The 27,571-nt window shown below is 44.0% G+C and overlaps 1 protein-coding gene across 3 annotated transcripts in view; it reads left to right on the forward strand.

Annotated features, from left to right (window-relative positions):
- Positions 1–27,571, forward strand: part of SLCO2A1 (solute carrier organic anion transporter family member 2A1) — an 887,587-nt gene that overhangs the window by 350,959 nt on the left and 509,057 nt on the right. For all 3 annotated transcript variants that reach the window (XM_033958445.1, XM_033958444.1, XM_033958443.1), the window contains one exon: positions 10,722–10,855. In XM_033958445.1, coding sequence (XP_033814336.1) covers positions 10,722–10,855 — 134 coding nt within the window. The remainder of the gene's footprint in view (positions 1–10,721; positions 10,856–27,571) is intronic.

A 27,571-nucleotide genomic window follows, 5' to 3' on the forward strand; every position in this document is an offset into this window, starting at 1 on the left:
CCTTTCCTTCCTTCGAGCGACTTCCATTAACCACCACCCTCTGGCGTCTGTCCGACAGCCAGTTTCTGACCCAGTTCACCACTTTGGGTCCTAACTGCAGCCCTTCAAGTTTGTTCAACAGCCTCCTATGAGGAATTGTATCAAAGGCTTTGCTAAAATCCAGGTAAATTACTTCTAGCATATGCCAAAAAGGTAACACGAAGGGAACTTAAATGCATGTATACAAATGCTAGAAGTCTAGGAAACAAAATGGGAGAACTAGAGACGATAGCAAGACATGAGAACATGGATATCATTGGCATAACAGAAACATGGTGGAATGAAGAAAACAAATGGGACACCGTACTGCAGGGATACAAACTATATAGAAGAGATCGAGTAGGGCAGAAAGGTGGAGGTATTGCCCTATATGTTCAGGAAGGAATAGAATCTGTTGAAGTGGCTACAACGGAAACAAAAGAGAAGCTAGAGTCCCTCTGGGTCAAGATTCCTGGCCAAAACAGCGCAGACACGAAAATTGGCCTTTACTATCGTCCCCCAGGACAGGCGGAGGAAACTGACTCAGAAATGATAGAGGAAATCAAACAAGAAAGCAAAACGGGCAATGTAATAATATTGGGAGACTTCAATTTCCCGAGGATAGACTGGAAACTAGGAACCTCCAACTGCGGCAAGGAGGCCAAGTTCTTGGAGGTGCTAGGGGATTGCTTCCTGGAACAATTGGTAAAGGAGCCGACAAGAGACAACGCCACCCTGGACTTGGTACTAAATGGCCTCACGGGACCGACAAAAGAAGTAGAAGTTACGGTACCGCTGGGGACGAGCGATCACAATGTGATCAACTTTAAGCTTGACATTGGGAATAGACAACGTGCCAAAACCTTAACCAACACCTTTAATTTTAAAAAGGGCAAATACGATCGCATGAGAGCCATGGTGAAACAACGACTCAAGAAAAAGGTGGACAAACTTGAAACGGTAGACCAGGCATGGTCCCTACTGAAAAATACTATCTCAGAAGCACAAAATCTCCACATTCCAAGGATCTCCAAAGAGGGGAGAACAAAAGGTAAGGGAGAACCGGCATGGCTTACCAGACAGGTGAGGGTAGCCATAAAAGAAAAGAAGGACTCTTTCAAAAATTGGAAACACATGAAAACAACCAAAGCATGGAAAATACATAAAGATGATCAAAAGAAATGTCACAAGGCGGTGAGGGATGCCAAAAAGGACTATGAGGAAAAAATAGCGCAAGAAGCCAAAAACTTCAAACCCTTCTTTAGATACGTGAAAGGGAAAAAACCCGCAAAAGAGGCGGTGGGACCCCTGGACGACCAGGGAAGGAAAGGGTACATCAAGGAAGATAAACAAATTGCTGACAAACTAAATTCCTTCTTTGCGTCCGTCTTTACGGAGGAGGATACCGCTAAAATACCAGAAGCAGTGAAAGTGTTTAGTGGAGTAATAGAAGACAGCCTCACCACAGTTGAAGTGGAGTTGGACCAGATATACTACCAGATAGACAAACTTAAAAGTGACAAATCCCCTGGACCGGATGGAATTCACCCGAGAGTTTTAAAGGAATTGAAGGTTGAAATCGGAGAGCTATTGCAGAAACTTGCCAATCTGACAATCAGAACTGGACAGATACCAGAAGACTGGAAGATAGCGAATGTCGCGCCAATTTTCAAAAAAGGATCGAGAGGGGAACCGGGCAACTACAGACCTGTGAGTCTTACGTCTGTTCCTGGAAAGATGGTTGAAGCACTGATCAAGGATAGCATAGTCCGGCACCTAGATACACACGACTTGATGAAACCCAGTCAACATGGGTTCAGGAAAGGGAAATCATGTTTGACGAATTTACTTCAATTTTTCGAAACCGTGAACAAGCAAATTGATAGTGGAATGCCGGTGGACATAATATATTTGGACTTCCAGAAAGCATTCGACAAAGTTCCACATGAAAGGCTTCTCAGGAAACTACAAAGCCATGGAATAGAGGGAGATATACAAAGGTGGATAGGCAAATGGTTGGAAAACAGAAAGCAGAGAGTGGGCATAAATGGAAAGTTCTCAGACTGGGAGAAAGTGACTAGTGGTGTGCCCCAGGGCTCCGTGCTTGGACCGATCCTATTTAATATTTATATCAATGACCTGGAAGACGGAATATCCAGTGAAATCATTAAGTTTGCAGACGACACAAAGCTATGCCGGGCAATCAGATCGCAGGAGGATAGCGAGGAACTCCAGAGCGACTTGTATCAGTTAGAGAAATGGGCAGATCAATGGCAGATGAAGTTCAACGTGGAGAAATGCAAAGTAATGCATTTAGGTAGTAAGAATAAGGAATACGAGTATAGAATGTCAGGCGCAACTCTGGGTAAGAGCGAACAAGAAAAGGACCTGGGTGTACTGATAGATAGGACCCTGAAGCCGTCGGCACAATGCGCGGCAGCGGCAAAGAAAGCAAACAGAATGTTAGGCATGATAAAGAAAGGAATCACGAGTAGATCGGAGAAAGTCATAATACCGCTTTATAGAGCAATGGTCAGACCACACTTGGAATACTGTGTCCAACATTGGTCTCCCAACCTAAAGAAGGATATAAAACTGTTAGAGAGGGTGCAGAGACGAGCAACGAAGTTAATAAGAGGTATGGAGAACTTGGAATATGAGGAACAACTCAAGAAACTAGGACTGTTCTCCCTTGAGAAGAGAAGGCTGCGAGGGGACATGATCGAGACGTTCAAAATGCTGAAAGGCATCGATAAAATAGAGCAGGAAAATAAATTATTTACATTGTCCAACGCGACACGGACAAGAGGACATGGTTTGAAGCTAAGGGGGGACAAGTCCAGGACAAATGTCAGGAAGTTCTGTTTTACGCAGCGAGTGGTAGACGCCTGGAATGCTCTCCCAAAGGAGGTTATCAAGGAATCCACTGTGCTGGGATTCAAAGGCAAATTAGATGCACATCTCCTTATGAGAGGCATAGAGGGATATGGGTGACTAAAACTACATCAGGTGTATACCTGACTGGGCCTCCGCGTGTGCGGATCGCCGGACTTGATGGACCATGGGTCTGATCCGGAGATGGCAGTTCTTATGTTCTTATGTTCTTATGCCCTCGATCCAGCTCTCTGGTCACCCAATCAAAAAATTCAATCAGGTTCGTTTGGCACGATTTACCTTTTGTAAAGCCATGTTGCCTCGGATCCTGTAACCCATTAGATTCAAGGAAGTACACTATCCTTTCTTTCAGCAACACTTCCATTATTTTTCCAACAACTGAAGTGAGGCTCACCAGCCTGTAGTTTCCTGCTTCATCCCTTTTATGAATAGGGACCACATCCGTCCTCCTCCAATCCCCAGGAATCACTCCCGTCTCCAGAGATTTGTTGAACAAGTCTTTAATAGGACTCGCCAGAACCTCTCTGAGCTCCCTTAGTATCCTGGGATGGATCCCGTCTGGTCCCATCGCTTTGTCCGCCTTCAGTTTTTCAAGTTACTCATAAACACCCTCCTCCGTGAACGGCGCAGAATCTACTCCATTTTCTCGTGTAACTTTGCCAGACAATCTCGGTCCTTCTCCAGGATTTACTTCTGTAAACACAGAACAGAAGTATTTGTTTAGCACATTTGCTTTCTCCTCATCACTCTCCACATATTGGTTCCCAGCATCTTTTAGCCTAGCAATTCCATTTTTTATCTTCCTCCTTTCACTAATATATCTGAAAAAATTTTTATCTCCCTTTTTTACATTTTTAGCCATTTGTTCTTCTGCCTGTGCCTTCGCCAAACGTATCTCTCTCTTGGCTTCTTTCAGTTTCACCCTGTAGTCCTTTCTGCTCTCCTCTTCTTGGGTTTTTTTTATATTTCATGAACGCCAACTCTTTCGCCTTTATTTTCTCAGCCACTAGGTTGGAGAACCATATCAGCTTCCTTTTTCTCTTGTTTTATTGATTTTATTCACATAAAGGTCCGTAGCCATTTTTATCACTCCTTTCAGCTTAGACCACTGTTTTTCCACTTCTCTTATGTCCTCCCATCCTAACAGATCTTTCTTCAGGTACTTTCCCATTGCATTAAAGTCCGTACGTTTGAAATCTAGGACTTTAAGTATCGTGCGGCCGCTCTCCACTTTAGCCGTTATATCAAACCAAACCGTTTGATGATCGCTACTTCCCAGGTGAGCACCCTCTCGAACATTAGAGATACTCTCTCCATTTGAGGACCAGATCCAATATCGCTTTTTCCCTTGTGGGTTCCGTCACCATTTGTCTGAGCAGAACCTCTTGAAAAGCATCCACTATCTCCCTACTTCTTTCCGATTCCGCAGATGGAACATTCCAGTCCGCATCCGGCAGGTTGAAATCTCCCAACAGCAGAACCTCCTCTTTCCTTCCAAACTTTTGGATATCCACAATCAGATACTTATCAATTTGCTGCGATTGAGTCGGAGGTCTGTAGACTACACCCACATAGATAGAAGTTCAGAGCAATCCATATTGCTTCTTCCTCTCCCCAGGTCCCTTGCATTTGATCTTTACATAGAGAGCTACTCCTCCACCTTTTTGACCATCTCTGTCCTTCCTAAAAAGATTATATCCCGATATGTTTGCATCCCATTCACGTGATTCACTGAACCATGTCTCTGTGATAGCGACAATATCTAGATCTGCCTCTAACATCAGGGCTTGCAGATCATGAACTTTGTTGCTTAGACTGCGAGCATTTGTGGTTATCGCTTTCCAGCTATTTTTCAGCGATAATCTCCTTTTTCGTATGGATTTTTGTTTCGTTTCACTTTCCTTTGCAATACTAAGAAATGAGTTGCTGATATTGCTTATGTTGCAGTCTTTACTACTATCACATCTTTTCTTTTGCCGGGGGTGGTCTCTATAATTGTCCTTCGTACCTACACCACCCCCACCTTCTAGTTTAAATGCCTAGAAAAATATTGTCTAAATTTCTCTGCGTCTGTATATGGCCGTTTGGTGGAGGATGGGCTGGGGAGGGCTTCAATGGCTGGGAGGGTGTAGATGGGCTAGAGTAAGTCTTAACAGAATTCGGCAGTTGGAACCCAAGCACAGTACAGGGTAAAGCTTTGGATTCTTGCCCAGAAATAGCTAAGAAGAAAAAATTAAAAAATTTAAATTGAATCAGGTTGGGCAGACTGGATGGACCATTCGGGTCTTTATCTGCCGTCATCTACTATGTTACTATATGTTACTATGTTATTAAGTTTTAGGGATGTTAAATCCTCTCTTATCTCTGATATATCCTGTCTCTTGTCTAGGATCAGCTCGTGAATGAAGTGCAGTTCTACCATAAGAGAGGCCATTGAAACTTCCTCCGGTTTATCAGCGCTGTTTTTTGACGGCGTGGTTGGCTCCACACTTTTGCGTTTACTAGGTTTTGCAGAGGACATATTGAGAGGCAATATGTAAAGCAAAAACCCCGAAGTATAATCGAAAATAAAGGTGTTTTTCCTCGATTGTTAGTATAAATACACTGGAGCTTACTCACCACGCGTCCATACCCAAAACGTGCTCACTAGCGCCCCCAATTCTCATTTTCTAAATGTAAGTTGATGTCACCTACAAGTAAAAGTCTGGGAAATTTTAATGCTGCTTTTAAAATAATTTCTGAAAGATGGTCTACATACCTATTCCAAGTTACTAGCGGGCGATAAAATAATATTATACCTAATGGATGATAGTGTAATTCATCAGTTACAGAAAGGATCATATATTCCAAATATGGGTTTCTGTTTTCTTCACAGAAATGTATATCTAAGAAAGATTTATATATTATGGCTTAACCCCCACCCCGTTTACCCGTCTTAGATGAAAAATAGCCATTAGCCATGGGGGCACAGTTCTTTCCGGGTAAAGATGTCATTTGGGGTTAGCCAGATTTCTGTAATGAACAGCAAACCCAAATCATTATCAAAAAGTAAATCACGAAAGATTTGTGTTTCGTTACAAACTGATCTTACGTTACAATATGAAGCAGGAACTGAAGTAAGTGATTCAATTCAAGAATTTGAAACTGAATTTTCAAAAGTTAATGGTTTAAGTGCACTGTAATTCCTACAATTTGTGCTTTTCTCTCATACTTTCATCTTCCCTCTCCATTCCTATCATCATGATCATACTTCCCTGCACAAGCTTCTTCTCACCTGTTTTACTCCAGCTGGCTTCTTCACTGCTGGCTGACTCCTCTTCTATCAGCAGGGTTTGGGTCACCTCTGGCACACTGCACTGCCATGTGCGTGCTTCTGGTTTTGCTCTGCAAGTTTTGGAATTCCCATAGCATGATTTTTTTTGTGCTACCTTCAGATGTTTATGTTTATTATGAGAACTTGATATACCATCTTCTCTGGCAGATAGGTCAAGGATGTTTACATATACAAAAATGTAGGGAATAAAAAGAAGAATGGTAAATGCATCACAACAGAAAAAGACAAACAACTGCACAAGGTAGGAAAGAGAAGGGGGTAGGTAAATATCAATAGGTTCAGCCAGGAATATAGCAAGTGAGCAGAAGCTCAAAACGTGTGTCCAAAAATTAACTCAAATGTTTACACTGGTCAACAAGCATTTTGCTACTGGAGTTCTGTCACCTGAACCTTAACAAAGGCAACATGCTGATTCTAAATCTGAAAACGGTTTTTGTCTTTTTTAAGTTATGCATCAGTTTGTGTTTATATCATTTTTGTTATAACGCTACCGTGAAGAACCGGTATTTTATCGTTTCTGTAACACAATATTGCATTTTAGGACAGCTCATCAGTCACATATACCAGTAATTTGAAAGTTTATACTAAAAAGTGATTATGCTGCTTTTTCTACCTATGAATTTTTATATTTTGTTTGTTTTTGTCTTGTCTAAGATATTATAATTATTTTAAACAGACAAGGTTGCGTTAATCATCCTGATCATTTCTGTTATGTCTGCGGACAATTTACTGCACAAGATCAGCGAAAGAATCTGTCCAGCAGACTTAAAAGTGCATACAAGCATTATTTTGGCTGTAAAGATGGTGACCAAGATAGAGTGGATACCTTATGTGTACTGCACTGTCTGCTATTCCAGATTAACAAGTAGCTGAATGGGAAATGGAAGAAGATGCCTTTCACTTGTACCCATGGCATGACATGAACTAACAAATCATCACTCAGACTGTTATTTTTGCATGACAAAAATTGCTGGATTTACAAAGAAGAATAAATCAAAAATTGTGTATCCTGATTGCCCGTCAGCAATTAAACCTGTTCCTCATGACTTGGAGAATCCAGTTTGTCATAGGCAGCCTCAGGGCATGACTCTTTAGCGACTCCACTTGTCTGTCCCAACGTCTCTTGAAGTCGCTGGCCTCGACCACTTAGCGTGGAAGGCCATTCCATCGATCAATCACCCTTTCGGTGAAGAAGTATTTCCTGGTGTCCCCATGAAATCTTCCCCCTTTAAGTTTTAGCGGATGCCCTCTTGTCGCCGTGGGACCCTTAAGAAAAAAGATTTCTTCCTTCACTTCAATGCGGCCCATGATGTATTTGAATGTTTCTATCATGTCCCCCCTTTCTCTGCGCTCTTCAAGAGAATATAAGCGCAGTCTAGTCAGACGTTTTTCATATGGGTGATCTTTAAGACCTGAGACCATCCTAATGACCATTTTCTGGATCGACACCATTCTCTTCACATCTTTTTGATAATGCGGCCTCCAGAACTGGACACAGTACTCCAGGTAAGGTCTCACCATGGATCTGTACAACGGCAGTATGACTTCAGGCTTTCAGCTGCTTCTAATGCAACCCAGCATTTATCTAGCCTTTGCTGAAGCTTTCTCCACCTGATTTGCAGCCTTCATGTCTTCTCGGATGAGTATTCCCAAGTCCCTTTCTGCAGTAGTTTTTGTTAAGTTTTCACCGTTCAAGGTGTATGTTCTGCATGGATTGCTGCTTCCAAGATGCATCACTTTACATTTTTTGGCATTAAACTTTAGTTGCCAAGTACTGGACCATTGTTCCAGCAGAAGTAGGTCCTGCTCCATAGTGTTGGGCCTGGTAGCGCTACCAGGTTCCGTTGCCCTGCCCACAACATTGCAAAGTTTAGTGTCGTCGGCAAATAATGTAATTATGCCGTGAAATCCCTGAGTCAGATCCCTTACGAAAATATTAAACAGCATCGGGCCTAACACCGAGCCCTGTGGCACTCCACTGGTCACTCTCGATGTTTTGAGGGAATACCGTTTACCATTACCCTTTGAAGTCTGTTGCTAAGCCAGTCTTTTACTCATGCTATCAGTGTTTCTCTTAGTCCTGACAAGTTCATCTTGCTCAATAACCTATGGTGTGGAACACTGTCAAAAGCCTTGCTAAAGTCCAAATACACGATGTCCAGGGACTTGCCCCATCCAGTTTTTTTGTTACCCAATCAAAGAAGCTTATCATATTGGATTGACAAGACCTTCCCATTGTAAACCTGTGCTGGTGGGGATTCCTTAATCTTTCATCATCCAGAAATGTGTCCAATTTGTTCTTGATCAACTTTTCCATGAGTTTACTCACTATTGATGTGAGACTCACCGGTCTATAATTTTCAGCCTCTGATCTGCATCCCTTTTTGTGGAGCAGGATAACGTTGCCAGTTTTCCAGTCCAGGGGAACTTTTCCTTTGCTTAAGGAAAGGTTGAAGAGCACCACTAACGGCTCTGCCAGGACATCACTCAATTCTCGAAGTACTCTAGGGTGTAGATTGTCCGGGCCCATAGCTTTTTTACTTTTAATTTTGATAACTTTGCTCACAGTAAATTCCATGTCCCGGAAATGGTCCTCCGAACTCCCTTTGTCTGTGGCTGAGGACCTGGTGCTTCGCAGGTGAAGACTGAGCAGAAGTAGTTATTGAGTAGTTCTGCTTTGTACGCGTCCGAATCAGTAAAGTTGTCGTCAGGTTTCTTTAGCCGCCCAATACCGCTTGTGTTCTTCTTCTTGTCGCTAATGTATTTAAAAAAGGATTTCTCCCCTTTCTTCACCTGCCTAGCTATATTTTCTTCCATTCTGAGTTTGGCCTCTCTGACTGTACCTCTGCTGTTATGGAGGAGTTGTATGAATCTGAAGTGGATGAAAAACAACCTCACCTGCTAACTCAAGAAGATCTTAATGATCTGGTTAGAGACTTGTCATTGTCAAAGGAGAAAGCAGAATTGTTGAGTTCAAGGCTAAAGCAATGGAATCTTTTAAAGCAGGACACCAAAATATCTTTTTTCTGTGATTGTCACACCATCCTGGCTTCCTTTTACCAAATGGAAGGAAACATTTGTTTCTGTACTGATATCAATGCTCCTGTTGCTCATGCAGTTGGGTTGAAGAAAACGTATGAGTTGATAGAGACACTTTTAAAACTCACACGCTATGCAGATCACCAGTGGAACCTCTGTGGTTGCAGACCCAGAAGGAGTGATACAACTTTGAGATTACCAAGTTTGGTGGGACACAGTTCATTCTCACAATATTGTGCCGATATGCAAACTGTCTAAAAAACTAGTAATGTGTATCTCAGAAACCTGACGTGCTAGCTGAATTTCAATTACAGATTTGAAATCAGCATCATTAAATTAACTAAGAACACTTTAAGTGCTCAGTAGCAAATAAATACTTTTTTTGTTGACCAGTGTTACTTTTAAACATTTTGAATTTAGAAAAAGATTGTTTAGTACAAAGAAAAGGAGGTAAGTCATTTCATAGTTTGGGAGCAATAAAAAAAGAATGCCACATTCTGGTAGATTCAGAATATACAAGCCTGATAATAATAATAATAATTTTATTCTTATATACCGACATACCAAAAAGTTCTAGGCGGTTCACAACAAGCTGAGCTAGTACATGCAATACAGATGAGATATAACAAATTAGAATGATGGAAACTTAAAAAACCCAAAATGCATTTACAATATAATGCAGATAAAATACATCAAACAGTAAAAGAGAATACAGTTAAAATACCAGCTTAACAGGCGATAAAGATAATGCATATAATACAAATAAAATATCAGCAGAATCTAAACTGGTTACAGTTTAAAAAGGATATGGTTAAGAAACCAACCTAACCAGCAAAATTGATACATATAATACAGGTAAAAGTACATCGGAAAAATCTAAGAAGACTTGTTAAGAAATAACAATGCGTTAAAATGCAAACAGTTGTCTTTAACAGTTTTCTAAAATCAAAATAGGAAGAGATCGCAAGCATAATTTTTCCAAGCCATGAATTCAGTTTAGCGGCTTGAAATGAGAGGGTTCTCTCAAAGAACTTCTTATAATGACAGGATTTTATGGAAGGATATGTAAACAAGTGTACTCTACGTGTGATCTTATTAGCATGACTCAAGGAAAAATGAGGCACAAGATAACCTGGTGACAATCCAGAAACTGATTTGATTTCCCTCCCCATTGGGTTTTCATTCTCTGGAGCTGTACTTGTCAACTTTATCATTACACATGGGTTTGTTTGTGCAAATACAGTCCTGCTCATTCAGACTGATGAACAAACAGACAGATCCTCCTGAGAGACACTATCACTCAAGTCAAATGAACCTAATAAGTGCTAAAGCAAGTGTCGGCCAATTTCATAGTCTGTTTGCCAAGTGATCCATTGATGCTTTATTACTGTACTACATAGACAAATTCTGTGTGCCTGTCTTTCTTCTTTTACAGAGGAAGTGAAGTTGAGGCCAGGGGATCCACGGTGGATAGGGGCCTGGTGGCTAGGACTATTAATCTCATCGGGTTGCCTGGTGGTGACTTCTGTTCCATATTTCTTCTTCCCACGTCACATGCTAAAGGATCAAGTAAGGAAGATTTTAAGTGGTGTTTTCCTTGAGAAACAATTATCTATAATAATAGTCCTCTAAGCGCGCATGCGCACTTAGGAGGATGTGGGGACCTGATGTGTGCTGTGTCTGGCCGTGGCTTGAGGCGCATGCGCCAGTTAGGCGCATCGGGTGACACGGAGCAGCGCTGGCGGCGGATGGCGGGAGGAGGGATCATGCTCCTGCCGCCACTGCTGCTCCTGATCACAGCGGCCTGCACGTCTCAGACTCCCCCCCTCCCGCAACAACCGCTGCCACTCCTGTTCAAAGTGGCCTGCTGAGGTTCGCAGCCAGCCATAGCGAACCTCGCAGGCCGCTCTCCACATGGTAGTACGTTCCCTCTGACGTGATCGCATCAGAGGGAACATGCTAATGAGGTGGACAGCGGTCTGCGAGGTTCGCTACAGCTGGCCGCGAACCTCAGCAGGCCACTTTAAACAGGAGCGGCAGCGGCGGCAGGAACCATGGATGGAGGGAGTGGAAGAACAGGAGAGGAAGAGGAAAAAGAAGGGCCATGGAGCAGGCAGGAAAGGGCTGTTTTGGTGGGAGGGTTGTGCTGAGTGCAGACAGCAATCATGGGGGGGAACAGAAAGGGGCCACGGAGCAGGTAGGCATTGCAGAACAGGGGGAGAGGGAAAGGGGGCTGCTTTGGGGGGAGGGGTTTGCTGGGGACAGACAGCAATCAGGTGGGGGAGGAACAGAAGGGGGCCACGGAGCAGGTAGGCATTGCAGAACAGGGGCAGAGGGAATGGGGGCTGCTTTGGCAAGCAGGGGGGCCAGGGAGACAGACAGACAGAAAGAAAGACGGACAGACAGGGGACCAGGGAGAGACACAGACACAAAGAATGACAGACAGACAGCGTCCAAGGAGAGAGAGACAAATAAAAAAAACCCAGACATACAGACATCTACTCTGGGCGGCGGGAGGAAGGCAGTGGCTGCTAGGAGGAGGGCTTCGAGCCGCAGAAGACTGTCCCCAAAGCCCCTGCAGAGAGTCGGGCCAACCTCTCCTTCCTCACCGACGCCAAAGAAGCTGCAGTTGGGGCCTCCACCGCCGCGCTCAATACACCCAGGCCCCGCTCCCTCTCACGCTCTGAGCACTCACGATTGGCTGAAGGGTGACATGCCGGTGCTGCAGGTACAGGGGGCTGCTTTTGTTGGAGAGGTGTGCTGGGGGACAGACAGCTTTGCTCGGGGGGGGGGGGAGGGGGGGGAAGACAGAAGGGGGCCATGGAGAGACAGTCAGGGAGAGGGAAAGAGGGCTGCTTTGGGGGAAGGGGTATGCTGGGGGCAGACAGCTTTGCTCTGGGGGGGGCAGGGGAATGATACAAGGACACAGACATGAAGAATGACACACAGGAGGCCAGAGAGGCAGACAGAAAGGAAGACAGACAGTCAGTGTCTAAGGAGAGAGAAATAAATAAACATAGACAGACAGACAGCGGCCAAGGGGAGAGAGAGAAAGAAAGACAGACACACACATCTATTCTAGCACCTATTAATGTAACGGGCTTAAAGACTAGTTTACCTATAATTCGACACTGTATATAGAACTATTCAACATTCACATAGGTATGAGGTTAATTTTCTGTAGAACTTAGTTTGAACCCAGGAAGGTAAACATGACCTAACACATTTTCAATAGCAGATTTTTATATTTTTTTGCATAATTCTCATCCTGTCATGCTATTTAGAGTGTGGTATGCCCTTTTTCTTTCCTATAGTAGCCTCTCATGTGTGTATATCTCAATGGCTCTTCTGTGGTATCTGTTTCTCAGCTATTTGACTTAAACCAGGGGCATAACCAGAAGCTTGTTTTTTTAGGGGGTGGGCAGGGGGGTCATACATTTCCTCTTCCTACTCCCCTCTTCACTGCCACATTAATTTATCATACCTTTGCTATGGGGATGCCAAAGCCCCACCAGCCAAAGAAATCCGCTATCTGAACGATCTCCTTCTTTCATGTGCTGCCTCAGGAGTGAGAAAGTCAGTTGGCCTCTCCAAGAAGGCTTAATTTGCACGACTTGAGCATACTCAGGCAGTGTTAGCATCAGTGGCTGAAAGCACCCCACTGACTTATTTGTTTGTGAAAAAGCACAAGGGGGAGGCGGACAATTTGGGCAGCAGATTTCTTTGGCTGTTGGGGCTTTGGTATCCCCACCAGCCAATAAACCGATGATGCAGCTTTGGAGGTGGGCTAGATCCCAAAGTGTGGGGAGGGCCTAGTCCCTCAAGTACCCTTGGCATTATACCACTGGCTAAAATTCAACTAGAGTCCCACTATGAGCTGAGGATGGTCTATACTTGGCCTTTATCCCAGGACAAGCAGGCAGCATATTCTCACTTGTAGGTGATGTCATCCACAGAACCCCGGTATGCACAGCTGCTAAAGTGTTTGTGCACTTAAAAACTTTAGAAAGTTCGCGACTGACCGCACCGCACATGTGCGAGTGCCTTACCACCCGACGTAGGCGCGCGGCTCCTCAGTTCTCAGTTTTCCGTGGAGGAACAAAGTCATGTGTGAAACATTCTGCGTTTTCTTTGCCTCTGTCTCGTGTGTTTTTGTCTTTTATTCTTTCTCTTTTCTTTTCATAATAAAATGTAAAAAAAAAAAAGAATAAATTACTTTTTTCTTTTACTTTTTCTTCAGCCGGTTTTCATATGGCGGGGCCTTCGTTTTCGCCTCAGCCTTCGGCTTTCGATTTGGCTGAGGCAGTTTTACCTTCCATGTCCCTTCCGTTGACTGGCTTCAAAAAGTGTGGCAGGTGCCAGTGCACTATTTCTTTAACTGACCCACATAAGTGGTGCAATCAGTGCCTTAGCCCAGACCATTGCGTGGAGTCTTGTACGCGCTGTTTGATGCTACAGAAGAATTCTGTTAAAAGCCAACAAACAAAAGAAGACAAACAAATTGCTGACAGACTAAACTCCTTCTTTGCGTCTGTCTTCACGAAAGAGGACATTACATCAATACCTGAAACAGTGAAAGTGTTCAAAGGAGAAATAGAGGACAGCCTCACCACATTAGAAGTGGATTTGGACCAGATATACTACCAGATCGACAAACTTAAAAGCGACAAGTCCCCTGGACTGGATGGAATTCACCCAAGAGTATTAAAGGAGCTGAAGATGGAAATTGGTGAACTACTGCAAAACCTTGCCAACCTGTCAATTAAAACTGGACAGATACCGGAAGACTAGAAGATAGCGAACATCACCCCAATTTTCAAAAAAAGGTCAAGAGAAGAACTGGGCAACTACAGACCAGTGAGTCTTACGTCTGTCCCTGGAAAGATGGTTGAAGCACTGATTAAAGATAGCATAGTTCGGCACTTGGATGCACACGACCTGATGAGAGCCAGTCAACATGGCTTCAGGAAAGGGAAGTCATGTTTGACGAATTTACTACAATTCTTTGAAACAGTAAACAAATCTATCGATAATGGGGAACCAGTGGACATAATATACCTGGACTACCATAAAGCGTTCTATAAAATCGAACACAAAAGACTTCTCAGGAAATTACAAAGCCACGGAATAGAGGGAGACATACTAAGGTGGATAGGTAAATGGCTGGAAAACAGAATGCAGAGGGTAGGCATAAATGGGAAGCTCTCAGACTGGGAGAAAGTGGCTAGCGGTGTGCCCCAGGGCTCGGTTCTTGGGCCCATCTTATTTAATATTTTCATCAACGATCTAGAAGAAGGAACGTCCACTGATCTCATCAAGTTTGCAGATGATACAAAGCTATGTCGGACAATCAGATCACAAAAGGACAGCGAGGAACTACAGAGAGACTTGAGCCAGTTAGAGAGATGGGTAGAGTTTAATGTGGAAAAGTGCAAAGTAATGAATTTGGGCAGAAAGAATAAGGGGCATGAGTACAGCATATCAGGTGCAACTCTGAGTAAGAGTGAACGAGAAAAAGACCTGGGGGTACTGATAGATAGGACCCTGAAGCCATCAGCTCAATGTGCGGCGGCGGCAAAGAAAGCAAATAAAATGTTGGGCATGATAAAGAAGGGAATCACGAGTAGATCGGAGTGTGTCATAATGCCGCTTTATAGAGCTATGGTCAGACCACACTTGGAATACTGTGTCCAGCACTGGTCTCCCTATCTAAAGAAGGATATAAAACTGCTCGAGAGAGTGCAGAGGCGAGCAACGAAGCTGGTAAAAGGTATGGAGAACTTGAACTACGAAGAACGGCTTAGAAAACTGGGACTGTTCTCCCTTGAGAAGAGGAGATTGTGAGGGGATATGATTGAGACCTTTAAAATAATAAAAGGAATCGACAAGATAGAGCAGGACAAAAAGTTATTTGCGATGTCAAATGTGACTAGGACAAGAGGTCATGGACTGAAGCTGAGGGGGGACAAGCCCAGGACAAATGCCAGGAAGTTCTGCTTCACACAGCGAGTGGTGGACACCTGGAACGCTCTCTCGGTGGAGATTGCTGCGGAACCCACCGTTCTAGGATTTAAGGGCAAGTTAGATGCACATCTCCTCGGAAGGCACATAGAGGCTTACAGGTTACTAAGTTTTTTGCCTCCGCATGAGCGGATCACCAGACTTGATGGACTCAAGGTCTGATCTGGTGATGGCAGTTCTTATGTTCTTATGTTATCTCCTGTTTGGGACAGTTTGTCTCCTAGAGCTCGTAATGCTCTTTTGAACTTTTGACACTGGAGTGCTTGGGTGGGAGGGGTTCTTGGTTGATATTATTGGGATCTTTTAGTCACCGTGAAGACACCACGCGGTAGACTTTTCTTGTCACTCTTCCTTGTGCTTTGTATTTGGTCTGCTGAACTTTGTATTTATAAAACTTTTCTAAATAAAAATTATTATTAAAAAGGGGGGAGGAAGATGCCTTATTCAATAAAGATTACTTTTCAGGAGGGAGGAATTCAAGATGGCGGCAGCAGATTACTTGCGCTCCTGAACTGATCTGAGAGCGTTTCTAAGTCCCTTATCGGTAACCAGATGCCGCATACTAAGCATAAGGGGATAGTTCGGGTGGATTCCTCGACACCTCGAACTTCCTCCCCGATGCAGCGATCGATTCGGGAGTTCGTGACTATGCAGAATCCCACGGAGTTACCTGGGGTGTTGGCGGCGTTATCCCCCACACGAGGAGAAGTGGAGGACTTTGCCATGGAGACATCTATATCTCCCCCTGTAGCTGTTCTTCTACCGCGACCTGCTCCAACCACGGAACTGACTGAGGAGCCCTGCCGAATGGATGTTTCAGGGGGAACCCCGGATCGAGGGACAGAGGCCGTGAGAGGAATGAAGGAGCAGGGGAACCTAGGAGCTGTAGGAAAGCCCAGCTCTCAGTTGATCAAGTCACCGGTGGTTACACTAGAGAGAATTTAGGATGCTCTCGCTAGCCTGAATGTATCAGTGGCCAAGTCTTTCCAAGAAATAGCAGCTTTAGTAAGTACTGTTGACTCTTTGGGACTTAAATTAGAGGGGATTAAAGAAGATTTTACTAAAGAATTAAAACAAGTCAATGATAAAGTTGAAAAACTCCAAGATTTGTCTTCTGGTTTAATAAAGGATAAACATAATTGAACTGTAAGGTTGAACAGCTAGAAAACTTTAATCATTAATTGAACATCCGTCTTTTGAACTTTCCTAAGACGCTTGGAGTATCTCCTATTGAGATGTTTAAAAAATATCTTGTTGAAATTTTGAAATTTCCCCTGATTGCATACCACCTGTTATGTTTAAATGATTTATATTATTCCAGCAGTAAGAAGCAAATACAAACAGTAGTACCATTCAGGAAATAACATTTTCAACAATATAATCAGTTCTCCTCCCATCCCCCCTCCCCTCCCCAAGAGCCCATGGCCAGTCCAACAGCTGAGAGTGGGAATAAAATCTTAAAGATTCAAAAGTCTACTGCGAGCACGCGGTGTGAGGTCCTGCCAGAAGTGCTCCCACACCTGACAAAATTTGAGACCCGGGCCAAAAGTCAAGTCTCCCACCATGCGTCTCTCCAGTGTTGCGTGCACTATCATTAGGGATCTCCATTGTGCATATGACAGGCGATCACGGGAGAGCCAGTTGATGAGGATGGCCTTTTTTCCCATCAAAAGGGCTCTGGAGATAAATGCTGACATTCCCCTGGGTTTGGGCGAGGCTATATTATAAAATCCAAATATCGCCATCGCCTTCCCCAAAGCGATGTAGTATATAGGCCAAGATGTCTCCAAAACTGCTGGATTGCGGGGCAGGTCCAAAACATGTGACTCAAAGATGCGTGAGCCTGATTGCATTTCGGGCAAGAATGCGACGCAGTAATCCCCATCCGGGCTGCATGTTCCAGTGGAATGTAAAGTCTAAGAACAATTCTCAGTTGCATTTCCCAGTGAGTAATATTGGGTGACACCTTCTGAATGTTCTTCAGGACCCATTGTAACTGTTGAGCAGTCAACTGGCAATGCAAGTCCTCAGCCCACGCTGTCGCTAATATATACAGATTCGTACTTGGTTGGCAATCCCGGATCCCCACAATATGAAATCGTAGAGGAATCCTCTGTTGGGCTGAAAGGCTGAAGAGTTCCGAAAGTACCTCCCTGCAGACTTCAGTAAGGGCAGCCACTGGGAGGGACTGAACATAGTGACGGATCTGGTAATAGGCGAAGAGATCATTAGCCTGTAGGTCAAAAGTCCGTTGCAGCTCGGTAAATGTGACCAGGCTCCCCTCCTCCGAAAACAGGTGAAAAAGATATTGTAGACCTTGTGCTTGCCACCTAAGAAAGGTGGCATTTTGCATGCCCGGCTGGAAAGCTCCATTGCCCTGTATAGGCAAATATAAAGATACCCTAGAAGACAATTTGGCTGTTTTACAGACCCATCTCCATGTCCTTCTGGCCGGCATAAAAAATGGGGTAGTGAGACACCAAAGGACACATCCTCGGATCCGCCACATGTAGAAAATAGCTCACATGGAACGAAGCCAGCAAAGATAACTCCAGTGGTGTAGCAGAAAAATCAGATGTTCCTCTAAACCAATCATTAATATGTCTCATCTGACCAGCCATAGCATACTAACGTACATTTAATAAACCATAGCCCCCCCTGTCCCTGGGCAAACACATCCATAGCAAGGGCATACGTGGTCACTTACCACCCCATAGAAAACGCTGTAGCTCTTTCGTTAAACGAATGTCATGGGCATGGGACAGCAGCAGAGGTAAAACCTGAAAGCGATATAACCATTTGGGAAAGAGCACCATGTTAAAAAGGGCTACCCGGCCCGCCACCGATAAGGGAAAAGTGGACCAATTCTGTAGATGTTGTTAGGTGTCTTGAAGCAATGGGGTGATATTGCTGGTGTACAGGGTCGTAAGGTCTAGGGGGATCTGTAGCCCCAAATAGCGAATTGAAGTCTGAGCCCACGTAAATGGGAAGTGACCGCTCCATGTCTGTTGTAGTATCATGGGACTAACTAGGGCTATAGATTTCTGGTAGTTCAACGTAAATCCCGAATAAAATTTGAATTCGTCAAGCGCTTGCAATAAATATTGAACAGAGTGAGCGGGGTCAGTTAGCAAAAATAATAGGTCATCTGCAAAGGCCAACACTTTGAGTGAATGAATCCCGAAGTCCACACCCACTATGTCGGGGTCCTGAGACACTGTGCGAAGAAAGGGTTCGAGGTACAATAGAAATAAGAGGGGTGACAGGGAACAGCCCTGTCGAGTTCCCCGCTCAATAGGTATTGGGTCAGTAATAATGTCATTAACAAGTAGTCTTGCTATTGGAGTGGAATATAAAGTGCGTAATGCCGATGCGAACCAGCCAGATATCCCCATACAATTTAACACTTCAAAGAAGTACGTCCAATTGACCTGGTCGAACGCCTGTGCCGCATCCAAACTGAGTAGAAGCATAGGAGTGTGATGAAATTGCGTGTGCGCTAAGGCTATCTGCTTTACGGACGTTGTGTACTGCTTGTCTACCCTGTACAAAGCCGACTTGTGTGGATGCAATCACATCGGGGAGAAGGGTCGCTAATCTATCAGCTAAGATTTTGGACAGAATTTTGATGTCTACATTCAGCAAAGAAATTGGGCGATAGGACTCGGGAGCAGAACTGTCTTTGCCAGGCTTCAATATCAACGTGATTAAAGCCTCATTCGCTTCTCCAGGGAAATGTTCATCCTGGATTACCTGGGAGTAATAGTCCCTTAAAAAAGGACTAAGCTGCCCTGAGAGCAGTTTATAAAATTCTGCCCGTAAAGCCATCCGGCCCTGGAGCCGAAAAATTCCGTTGATTGTGGATAGCTTTATGTAGTTCTTTAGGGGTGATGGGTGTATTAAGAAACCTAACATCCGAGTCAGAGAGCGGCTGTAGACTGGAATCCGCAAAATAGTCCTTAATAAGGGGTTCAGCTCCCGAGTCCCGGCGCCCATAAATCTTCCCGAAGTGGGACTGAAAAAGTTGTGCAATGTGTTCAGTAGTGTGGTGAAATTGGCCCGTACTATCCCTCAATCCCAGAACATAACAGTGACCCCGCACCTGGGAAGTCAAGCGGGCTAATAACTTCCCTGCCCGATTTCCATAGCGATGGTAGCAAAATTTTTGATACAAGAGCATTTTCACCGTGCGCTCATGTATATAGGAGTTGTGGGTCGTTTCCACGGAAACTAAGTTTTCCCTAGCGTGGCGGGTCGGGAACAGGGTATACTGACGCTTAGCGCTTGCTAGTTCTTTTTCCAACCGCAGTATTCCCCGGGACAAACGGCGATTACGCGCTATTACATAAGCTATACAATCTCCTCTGAGAACCACCTTAGCCGTGCTCCAAAACAGTGTCGGATCATTGCTATGCTGACCATTAAAGTCTAGGAATTCACCCCATTTAGTCGTTAGGTATGTTTTGAAATGGTCATCAGAAAATAGATAACTAGGGAAGTGCCAACGTACAGGTCCGCGTAAACCGAAGCCCACATTCACATCTAGCCAGATCATCGCGTGATCTGAAATCACCGCCGGGCCTATTACCGCTGCATCCACATTTAGAAATGCTCTGCACGTGGAAGGAGCATACCACCTGTTAATAAGATTTACTATCTGCCTTTGAGAAAAAAAAGACAAGGGGTAGATTCAGAATTTGAACAAGTTAATTTGAACAATGGAGTCCTGAATGTATCTGACCTTTTGGAATCAACAGTATCTGAACTATCTGAAAGAATGACCTTACTGGTCTCATTAGTTTTGAACAAGATGTTAATGCAATTTTCCGTTTATAATCTAATCTAATCTAATCTAAACCTTAGGTTTGTATACCGCATCATCTCTACATTCGTAAAGCTCGACACGGTTAACAAGAGTTAGGGTAGAAAGGAACTCCAGTGGAGGGAAGAGGCAAAATGAAGAGAAAATTTAGAGGACTAGAATAACCAGAGAGGGAGGAGGAGTTACATTTTTGAGAATAACCAGATTTTCAGATGTTTACGGAAGAGTTGGAGGGAGCTCAGATTCCTAAGAGGGGAGGTAAGGTAGTTCCAGAACTGAGTGATTCTGAAAGGGAGGGAAGAACCTAGTTTTCCTACAAGTGAAACGCCTTTTAGAGAGGGAAAGGAAAGTTTCAGTTTTGGGGTGGATCTGGAAGAATTGGGGTTAGAGGAGTTCCAAGAAAGAGGAATGAAGGGAGGGAGGATGCCATGTAGGATCTTGAAAGTGAGGCAGGCACATTTGAAGTGGACTCTGGAGATAATTGGAAGCCAGTGGAGCTTGGATAAAAGCGGTGAGACGTGGTCGAATTTGCTTTTTGCGAAGATAAGCTTAGCAGCGGTATTCTGAATCCACTGGAGTCTTTGAAGGTTTTTCTTTGTTAGGCTAAGGTAGATAGAGTTACAGTAGTCCAGTCTGGAAAGGATGGTGGATTGGACAAGGACGGCAAAGTGTTTTTGATGGAAACAGGATCTCACTTTTCTCAGCATGTGAAGGCTGAAGAAACATTTTTTTACTAGGGAGTTGAGGTGGTCATTGAAGGAAAGTGTAGAGTCAATGATGACTCCCAGAACTTTACTAGAATATTCAAGATGCAGAGTGGGGCCAGAGGACAGTGAGATGGAGGTGGGCAGTTGGTCCAATTTTGGGCCGAGCCAGAGAAGTTTTGTTTTAGATTCGTTCAGTTTCATCTGCACAGTGTGGGCCCAGGATTGAAGGTTTGTTATACATGAGGATATGTTCGCCGAGAGGTTGGTGAGGTTCCGGTCGGTCTCGAGGAGGACAAAGATGTCGTCTGCATAAGTGTAGAGTGTTTCAAGGGGGGAGAAATGGAGGAGTTTAAGGGAGGACATATAAATGTTGAAGAAGATAGGAGAGAGAGGTGAGCCTTGCGGGACTCCACAAATCGGGTTTCAGGGGAAGGAAGAAGTGCCCTTCATGTTGACTATGTAGGAGCGAGAGCGTAAGAACTTCGAGAACCAGTCAAGGACTGTGGAGTTTATGCCTATCTCCGTGAGTTGGTAAATTAGAATATCATGATGGACGACATCAAAAGCTGCAGAGAGGTCGAATTGAAGAAGGACGGCGAACTTGTTGCGAGAATGGAGATATTGAACTTTTGAGATTAAGGAGGTCAGAAGGGATTCGGTGCTGAAATTGGGACGGAAGCCGTATTGGTAGGGTTGAAGAATAGTGAATTTCTCAAGGTAGGAAGATAGTTGAGTGGATATGATGGACTCTAGCATCTTGGTAAGAAGGGGAATGTTAGCTATTGGACGGTAGCTGGATGGTGTAGAGGAGTCAAGCTCAGGTTTTTTCAGTAGTGGGGTTAAGGAAATATGGCCCATTTCTGGGGAGAAGAGACCCGAATGGAGGGCGGAGTTTATGAGAATGGTAAGAGATGAGATGGCCTGAGGGGGAGTGTTCTCGTAGAGGTAGGAGGGGAAAGGATCCAAGGTTCAGTAGCAGGATTTCAATTTGAGGCAGAGATTATAGACCAGGGATTTGGAAACAAGTTCGAAGGAAGACCAGGATCTGTCTGCTGGGATAGGGTAGGAGTCTGTTGGGATAGGGTTGGGGTCAATTGGAATCAGAGATTTGTAGGAGATTGCAGGTGGGAAGGAGCGCCTCAAGGTGGAGACCTTATCGTTGAAGAACTTTGCTTGAGAATCGGCTGAGGGGGAGGAGGGAAGTATGGAGTCATTTTTGGAGGTTAAGGAACGCCAGATGTTAAATAATGTGCTACTCTGATTGTTGGATTTGGAGATTTTGTCACCGTAGAAGTTTTTCCTTGCTTTTTTTAGAACAGTATTATAGATTTTAATGTTGACCCTCCAGGAGAGTCTGTCTGTAGGGGATTTAGATTTTTTTCATTTTCGTTCCAGAGTACGGCATTTCTGTTTCAGTTCTCTGTGGTATGGGAGGTACCTAGGGGCCTTACAGGAGTAGGAAATGGTTTTAGTGGAGAGGGGGGCTAGGGAATGGTAGGTGGACTCGGAGAGGGTGACCCAGTTTTGCCAGTTAGATTATGGTTCTACAGGTTTAGAGATGGGGGAAAATTTGTCGAGAAAATTGATCCAGAACAGATTGCTTGAGATTTTTTTACGGAAGGTAATAGAATTTGAGGTGCAGGATGGGGGCCCGAGATGTGACATGAAAATGGGGAGACAGAAGGCCCCTAGGTAGTGGTCGGATCAGGGGACAATTTCCCAGCGAATGTCGTCAGTTGAGGTTCTGTGAGTAGTAAGATCTAGAAAGCTGATTAGGTCTAGTGTGTGGCCTTTTTCGTGGGTTGGGGAGAGTGTGGGGGGGAAAGCCTAAAGCGGAGAGGAAGCTATTAAATTCGGATGTATCCTTGTTGGTGACATCGTCAAGGTGGAGATTGATGTCTCCGATGATCAGTAATCTTTGAAATTTGAGGAAGGCGTTTGTTATGGTTTCAAAGACGAGTTCGGAGGAATTGTTCCAAGGGGCAGGTGGGCGGTATAGAAGCAGGATACCCAGAGGATGAGGGTGGAATTCGTCATTGACTGAGGCTAACATGTATTCTAATGAGGAGTGGCTGCCCTTTTCAAGGAGTTGGACATCGAAGAATGATTTGAAAAGGAGGGCTAGGCATTTGTATTGCGAGCATTTGTAGAGTTGAGGAGGTTGGGGGCAGGGGAAGTGTTTGAGAGAAGAGCAGAGTAGGAGAAGAAGGAGCCATGAAGGTGGCTTCATGATGAGAGATTAGAGATCTATGGGTTAGATGGCCTGTTTGAGGCAAGTGAGAGTAGGTTAAGGATGGAGGAGCGACTAGGTAATAACGTACTAGGTATCAGCACAAACGATATTGGACATATCTAGTAAAGTGTTTCTGAATTGGAGTTATTCTGAAAATGATCTCGTGGAAGGGGGATGAAGATAATCTGGCTATCTAATCGGTATTCAAATTAGCATAGATTTTTGGATACAATAGGCATTTAACAAATTAGTTAAGAATTGACAATTAATTGACAAAAATTAAGAAGACAGCAAGCATTTAACAGATTATAAGATTCAACAGGTATTTAAGATAATTTTTTGATTACTTTTGCTTTATGTATATATTATTTTTTTTTTTGAGAGCTAGTAAATGAACTTTACAGTTGGATGGGTTCACGATTATGCTTAACGATGAAAGATTTCACAATTAGACTTAAACATGGGGAAAGTTTCCCCTGCTGGCTCGGGGGGGGTGGGCGGAGCGGTGCTCGAGACCCGCCGATGTGGCCGCTGGTTTCGGTTGGCGATAGCCCACTTGAAGGGAGAAAAGTTTTCCCTGCTTCCCTTTCGATCTCACCTCTGCTGGAACGGGGGAGGAGTGGAGATGAGGCCAGGTGCCCTGCTGGAAAGGGCTCCCGAAACTGGCCGCTGGTGCTGAGTGCCATTAGCGTTGCTTTTCTTTAGTTCTCTCCCCTGCTGGAACGGGGGAGGGGTGGAGATGAGGCCAGGTGCCCTGCTGCAAAGGGCTCCCGAAACTGGCCGCTTGAAGGGAGAAAAGTTTGAAGGGAGAAAAGTTTCCCCTGCTTCCCTTTCGATCTCACCTCTGCTGGAACGGGGGAGGAGTGGAGATGAGTCCAGGTGCCCTGCTGGAAAGGACTCCCGAAACTTGCCGCTGGTGCCGAGTGCCGTTAGCGCTGCTTCTCTTTAGTTCGATCCCCTGCTGGAACGGGGGAGGGGTGGAGATGAGGCCAGGTGCGCTGCTGGAAAGGGCTCCCGAAACTGGCCGCTTGAAGGGAGAAAAGTGTGAAGGGAGAAAAGTTTCCCCTGCTTCCCTTTCGATCTCACCTCTGCTGGAATGGAAAGGACAACAAAATAAATGTTGTCACACATCTGCTACGCAGGACAACCTGTTCCCCAAAATTCTGAATGTGAGACAGGCTTTGTTAGAGATTCAAAGCTGGGCACTAGCAGACCAACCTACTGTCTATGCAAGCATATTTTCCCAGACAGTATCTCACAAAAGTTTATACTTTTGTTCTTCACAGATGTTCTAGGGGAAAAAAGTTTTCATATACCCTGATGTAGCTAGACAAACACAGGACCGTAGGAAATTGTTTTTAGTAATGAGACCTGAAATAGTCTCTTTGGGTGGTATATTTCTTTTGGCCTACCCCTGTAAATGCCTAGTTAAATATTTAGGGGTTAAATATGTGTTTTATTCTCCTGAACAGCTCCGAGCTTTCTTGGATTTGAAGAAGTTGGCCACAGGAAATGTTTAGGCTAGATATGAGAACAGCAGTTTGAAAAAGGAATGCTGTTAAGCCTTTCCTGATGATTAATTATATGTAAAACACACACTTCCCACTTATATTTAAGTGCCAATACTATTCTATATATACAGGAGTCGGCCTCAGTAACGGAGCCTACGCGTAGTCGTAGTCAATGACTGGAGTATTCAGCGTAGTTTGTTTTAGCTCCTTTTTCTCCAATCATTGGCCATACTCCCGTATATTTATTACAAAGTATCCAATTTATTCAAATTTAGTTATTTAAAAAACTTCTAATAATTTAATCTATAATTTATTTTTTATGTAAATTTTCTTTTTTACCATCTCACACTAAAAAGTTTTTTAAATATTTTTATTGTCTTAACACACTCTCATTTCTACGTATATTTGCACTATTTCAGCTATGGAAAGACTACCCTGTCGAAACTTTATCTTTTTTTCAATTATATCTAACAAAATATATAATGAGTGCTATTCAAAGGTCACTTAGCTTTTTAGTCAGCGCTTGTATTTCAAGGAAAGCCAACGTGGCCAACGTTTCGTGGGTAACAGTTCAAACCCACTGCATCAGGGCCAAATATATAAGAATCAAGCCACTGTAGATAAAACATCAAATTGTTAGATCACAATACTTATATTAGAACTTATATATTCATGAAGTTTTACTTACTATTCTATCTAGTTCAGCAGCAGTCTTAATACAACAATAAAATGGCGACAGCCTCAGTTTAAAAAACTTGGCAGCGTACTGACGTCAGTCTCAATCTTAACTTTCATTGGAGCTTAGCTATTCATTCTATTCCTTACCCCAATCTTTTATTTGGAAAACATTGTAGAACATAACCCAATTGAATTTAGTAAAAATGTTGCCACTCAATTTGTTTATTTAAACCGTGCGGATACAATGTATCCAACCGGTTAATCTAGCGCTGTTCATGCTGGGCAAGTATCCGACGGAAGTTACCACCTCTGCTATCAGGTTTTACCACTTCTATAATGATAGCCTTTAGTGAGAAAAATTCATGTTTTTTAGCAATACAATGTCTCGCTAGTGGGGCCCCTATGTTTTGATTCTTGATGTTACTCTTATGTTCGGTAAGACGAACATTAAATTTCCTTGATGTCTGACCTATATAAATCAGGTCACAGGGGCATTTTAAAGCGTAAATGACCCCTTGGGTCTTACAGTTAGAAGTGTGGTAAAGCTTATATTTTTTGTTATCTCTTGGATTCTGGAAAATGTCTGTGCAAGTCATGAGCACGCACATCTGACAGCCACCACAGGTTTGATGACCTTGTGTTCCGTTCACTGTATTCCTCGGGGTTTCTATACATTTAGTGGGACATAGTATTTCTTTCAAATTTCGATTCCGTCGATACGCTATTCTGAGGGAACAATCTTTGAATGTACCTGCTATTCTTAATATCTCCCAGTGTCTCCTGAGAGAATGTGCAATTTTATAGCTGTTATTGGAATATGTTAATATACATGTCATGACTTTATCACTTGCCTCAGAAATGTTCTTATTTCTCGGGGTTAATAAAAGTTCCCTATGATTATAGCGGGCTCTTTTATACGCTATATTGATAGTTTTTTCAGGGTAACCACGTTGCAAAAATTTGGTTTTCAAAGTGTTTGCTTGTTTTTTAAATTCAACATCTGAAGTGCACATTCTTCTGATTCTTAAGAATTGGGAAAACGGTAAACTTTTTTTAAGTGCACTAGGATGGGCACTGGAAAAATGTAACACAGAGTTACTATCAGTTGGTTTTGTGAAAACTCTTGTCTGGAATTCACCATCTACAATCTTGATCAATACATCAAGAAAAGAAATTTCGGAGGCACTGGAGGTATATGTAAATTTCACCTTAGGGTGACATGTATCAATATAGTCCAGGAATGTTTTCAGTTCCTCTGAATCTCCGTTCCAGACAAGGAAAATATCATCTATGTAACGAGTCCATAGTTTAATTTTCTTAAAAAATTGTGAAGGATAAATCCATGTCTGTTCAAAGTTATCCATAAATAGATTAGCTACGGCCGGAGCCATTGTAATGCCCATCGCTATCCCTGAATTTTGCTGGAACAGACAATTCTCAAACATAAAAAAACTATTTTGCAACACCAACTGAGCAAGTTGGTAAAGAAACCCAGTTGGTATTTTAGGATTCGTTCTTGAGTCCAGTGTTTTATGAATAATATCTAGTGCCTCATTTTGAGGAATGATTAATTATATGTATAATAAGTTTCTCTTCACTTATTAGAATTCCTCCCTTATAATTTGAGGTCTAAGGAGCTATTGACTGTTTCTTTATTGTATAAAGATTTTGACTCTTTTTTTTCCTTTATCCAAATTTAAGCTGTATTGCTGTCACCAGTGGCGTACCAAGGGGGGCGGGAGGGGCTGACATCAGAGGAGGGGCGGAACCGCGGAGCAGGAAGCAGCGCCTAAGCAGCGCGGGGATCACTGACGTCGCGATCCTGCTGTGGCTGCTTCATAGGTGGTGCAGGAAGGTCAGTCGGGGGTGGTGGAGGGGGACTGAACGGCAAGGCCAGGAGCATAGGTAGTGCTGCTTCATAGGTGGTGCGGGGAGGCCAGGGGGGCTAGCGGTCCTTCAGGGTGGGGTGGGCGGGCAGGCAGGCAGGCTTTCAAGGGGGAGGGGGGGTAACAGGCAGGCAGGCAGGCCTTCAAGGGGGGACAGGCCTTCAAGGGGGGGGACAGGCAGGCCTTCAAGGGAGGAGGCAGGCCTTCAAGGGGGAGACAGGCCTTCGGGGGGGTGCAGACCTTCAAGGGGGAGAGACAGGCCTTCAAGGGGGGGCAGGCAGGCCTTCAAGGGGGTGGGACAGGCCTACAAGGGGGTGGGACAGGCCTTCAAGGGGGGGACAGGCCTTCGGGGGGGTGCAGGCCTTCGGGGGGGGGTGCAGGACTTCGGGGGTGCAGGCCTTCAAGGGGGGGACAGGCCTTCAAGGGG

This window comes from Geotrypetes seraphini, chromosome 9 (genome assembly GCF_902459505.1).
Source record: "Geotrypetes seraphini chromosome 9, aGeoSer1.1, whole genome shotgun sequence".
Taxonomy (NCBI): domain Eukaryota; kingdom Metazoa; phylum Chordata; class Amphibia; order Gymnophiona; family Dermophiidae; genus Geotrypetes; species Geotrypetes seraphini.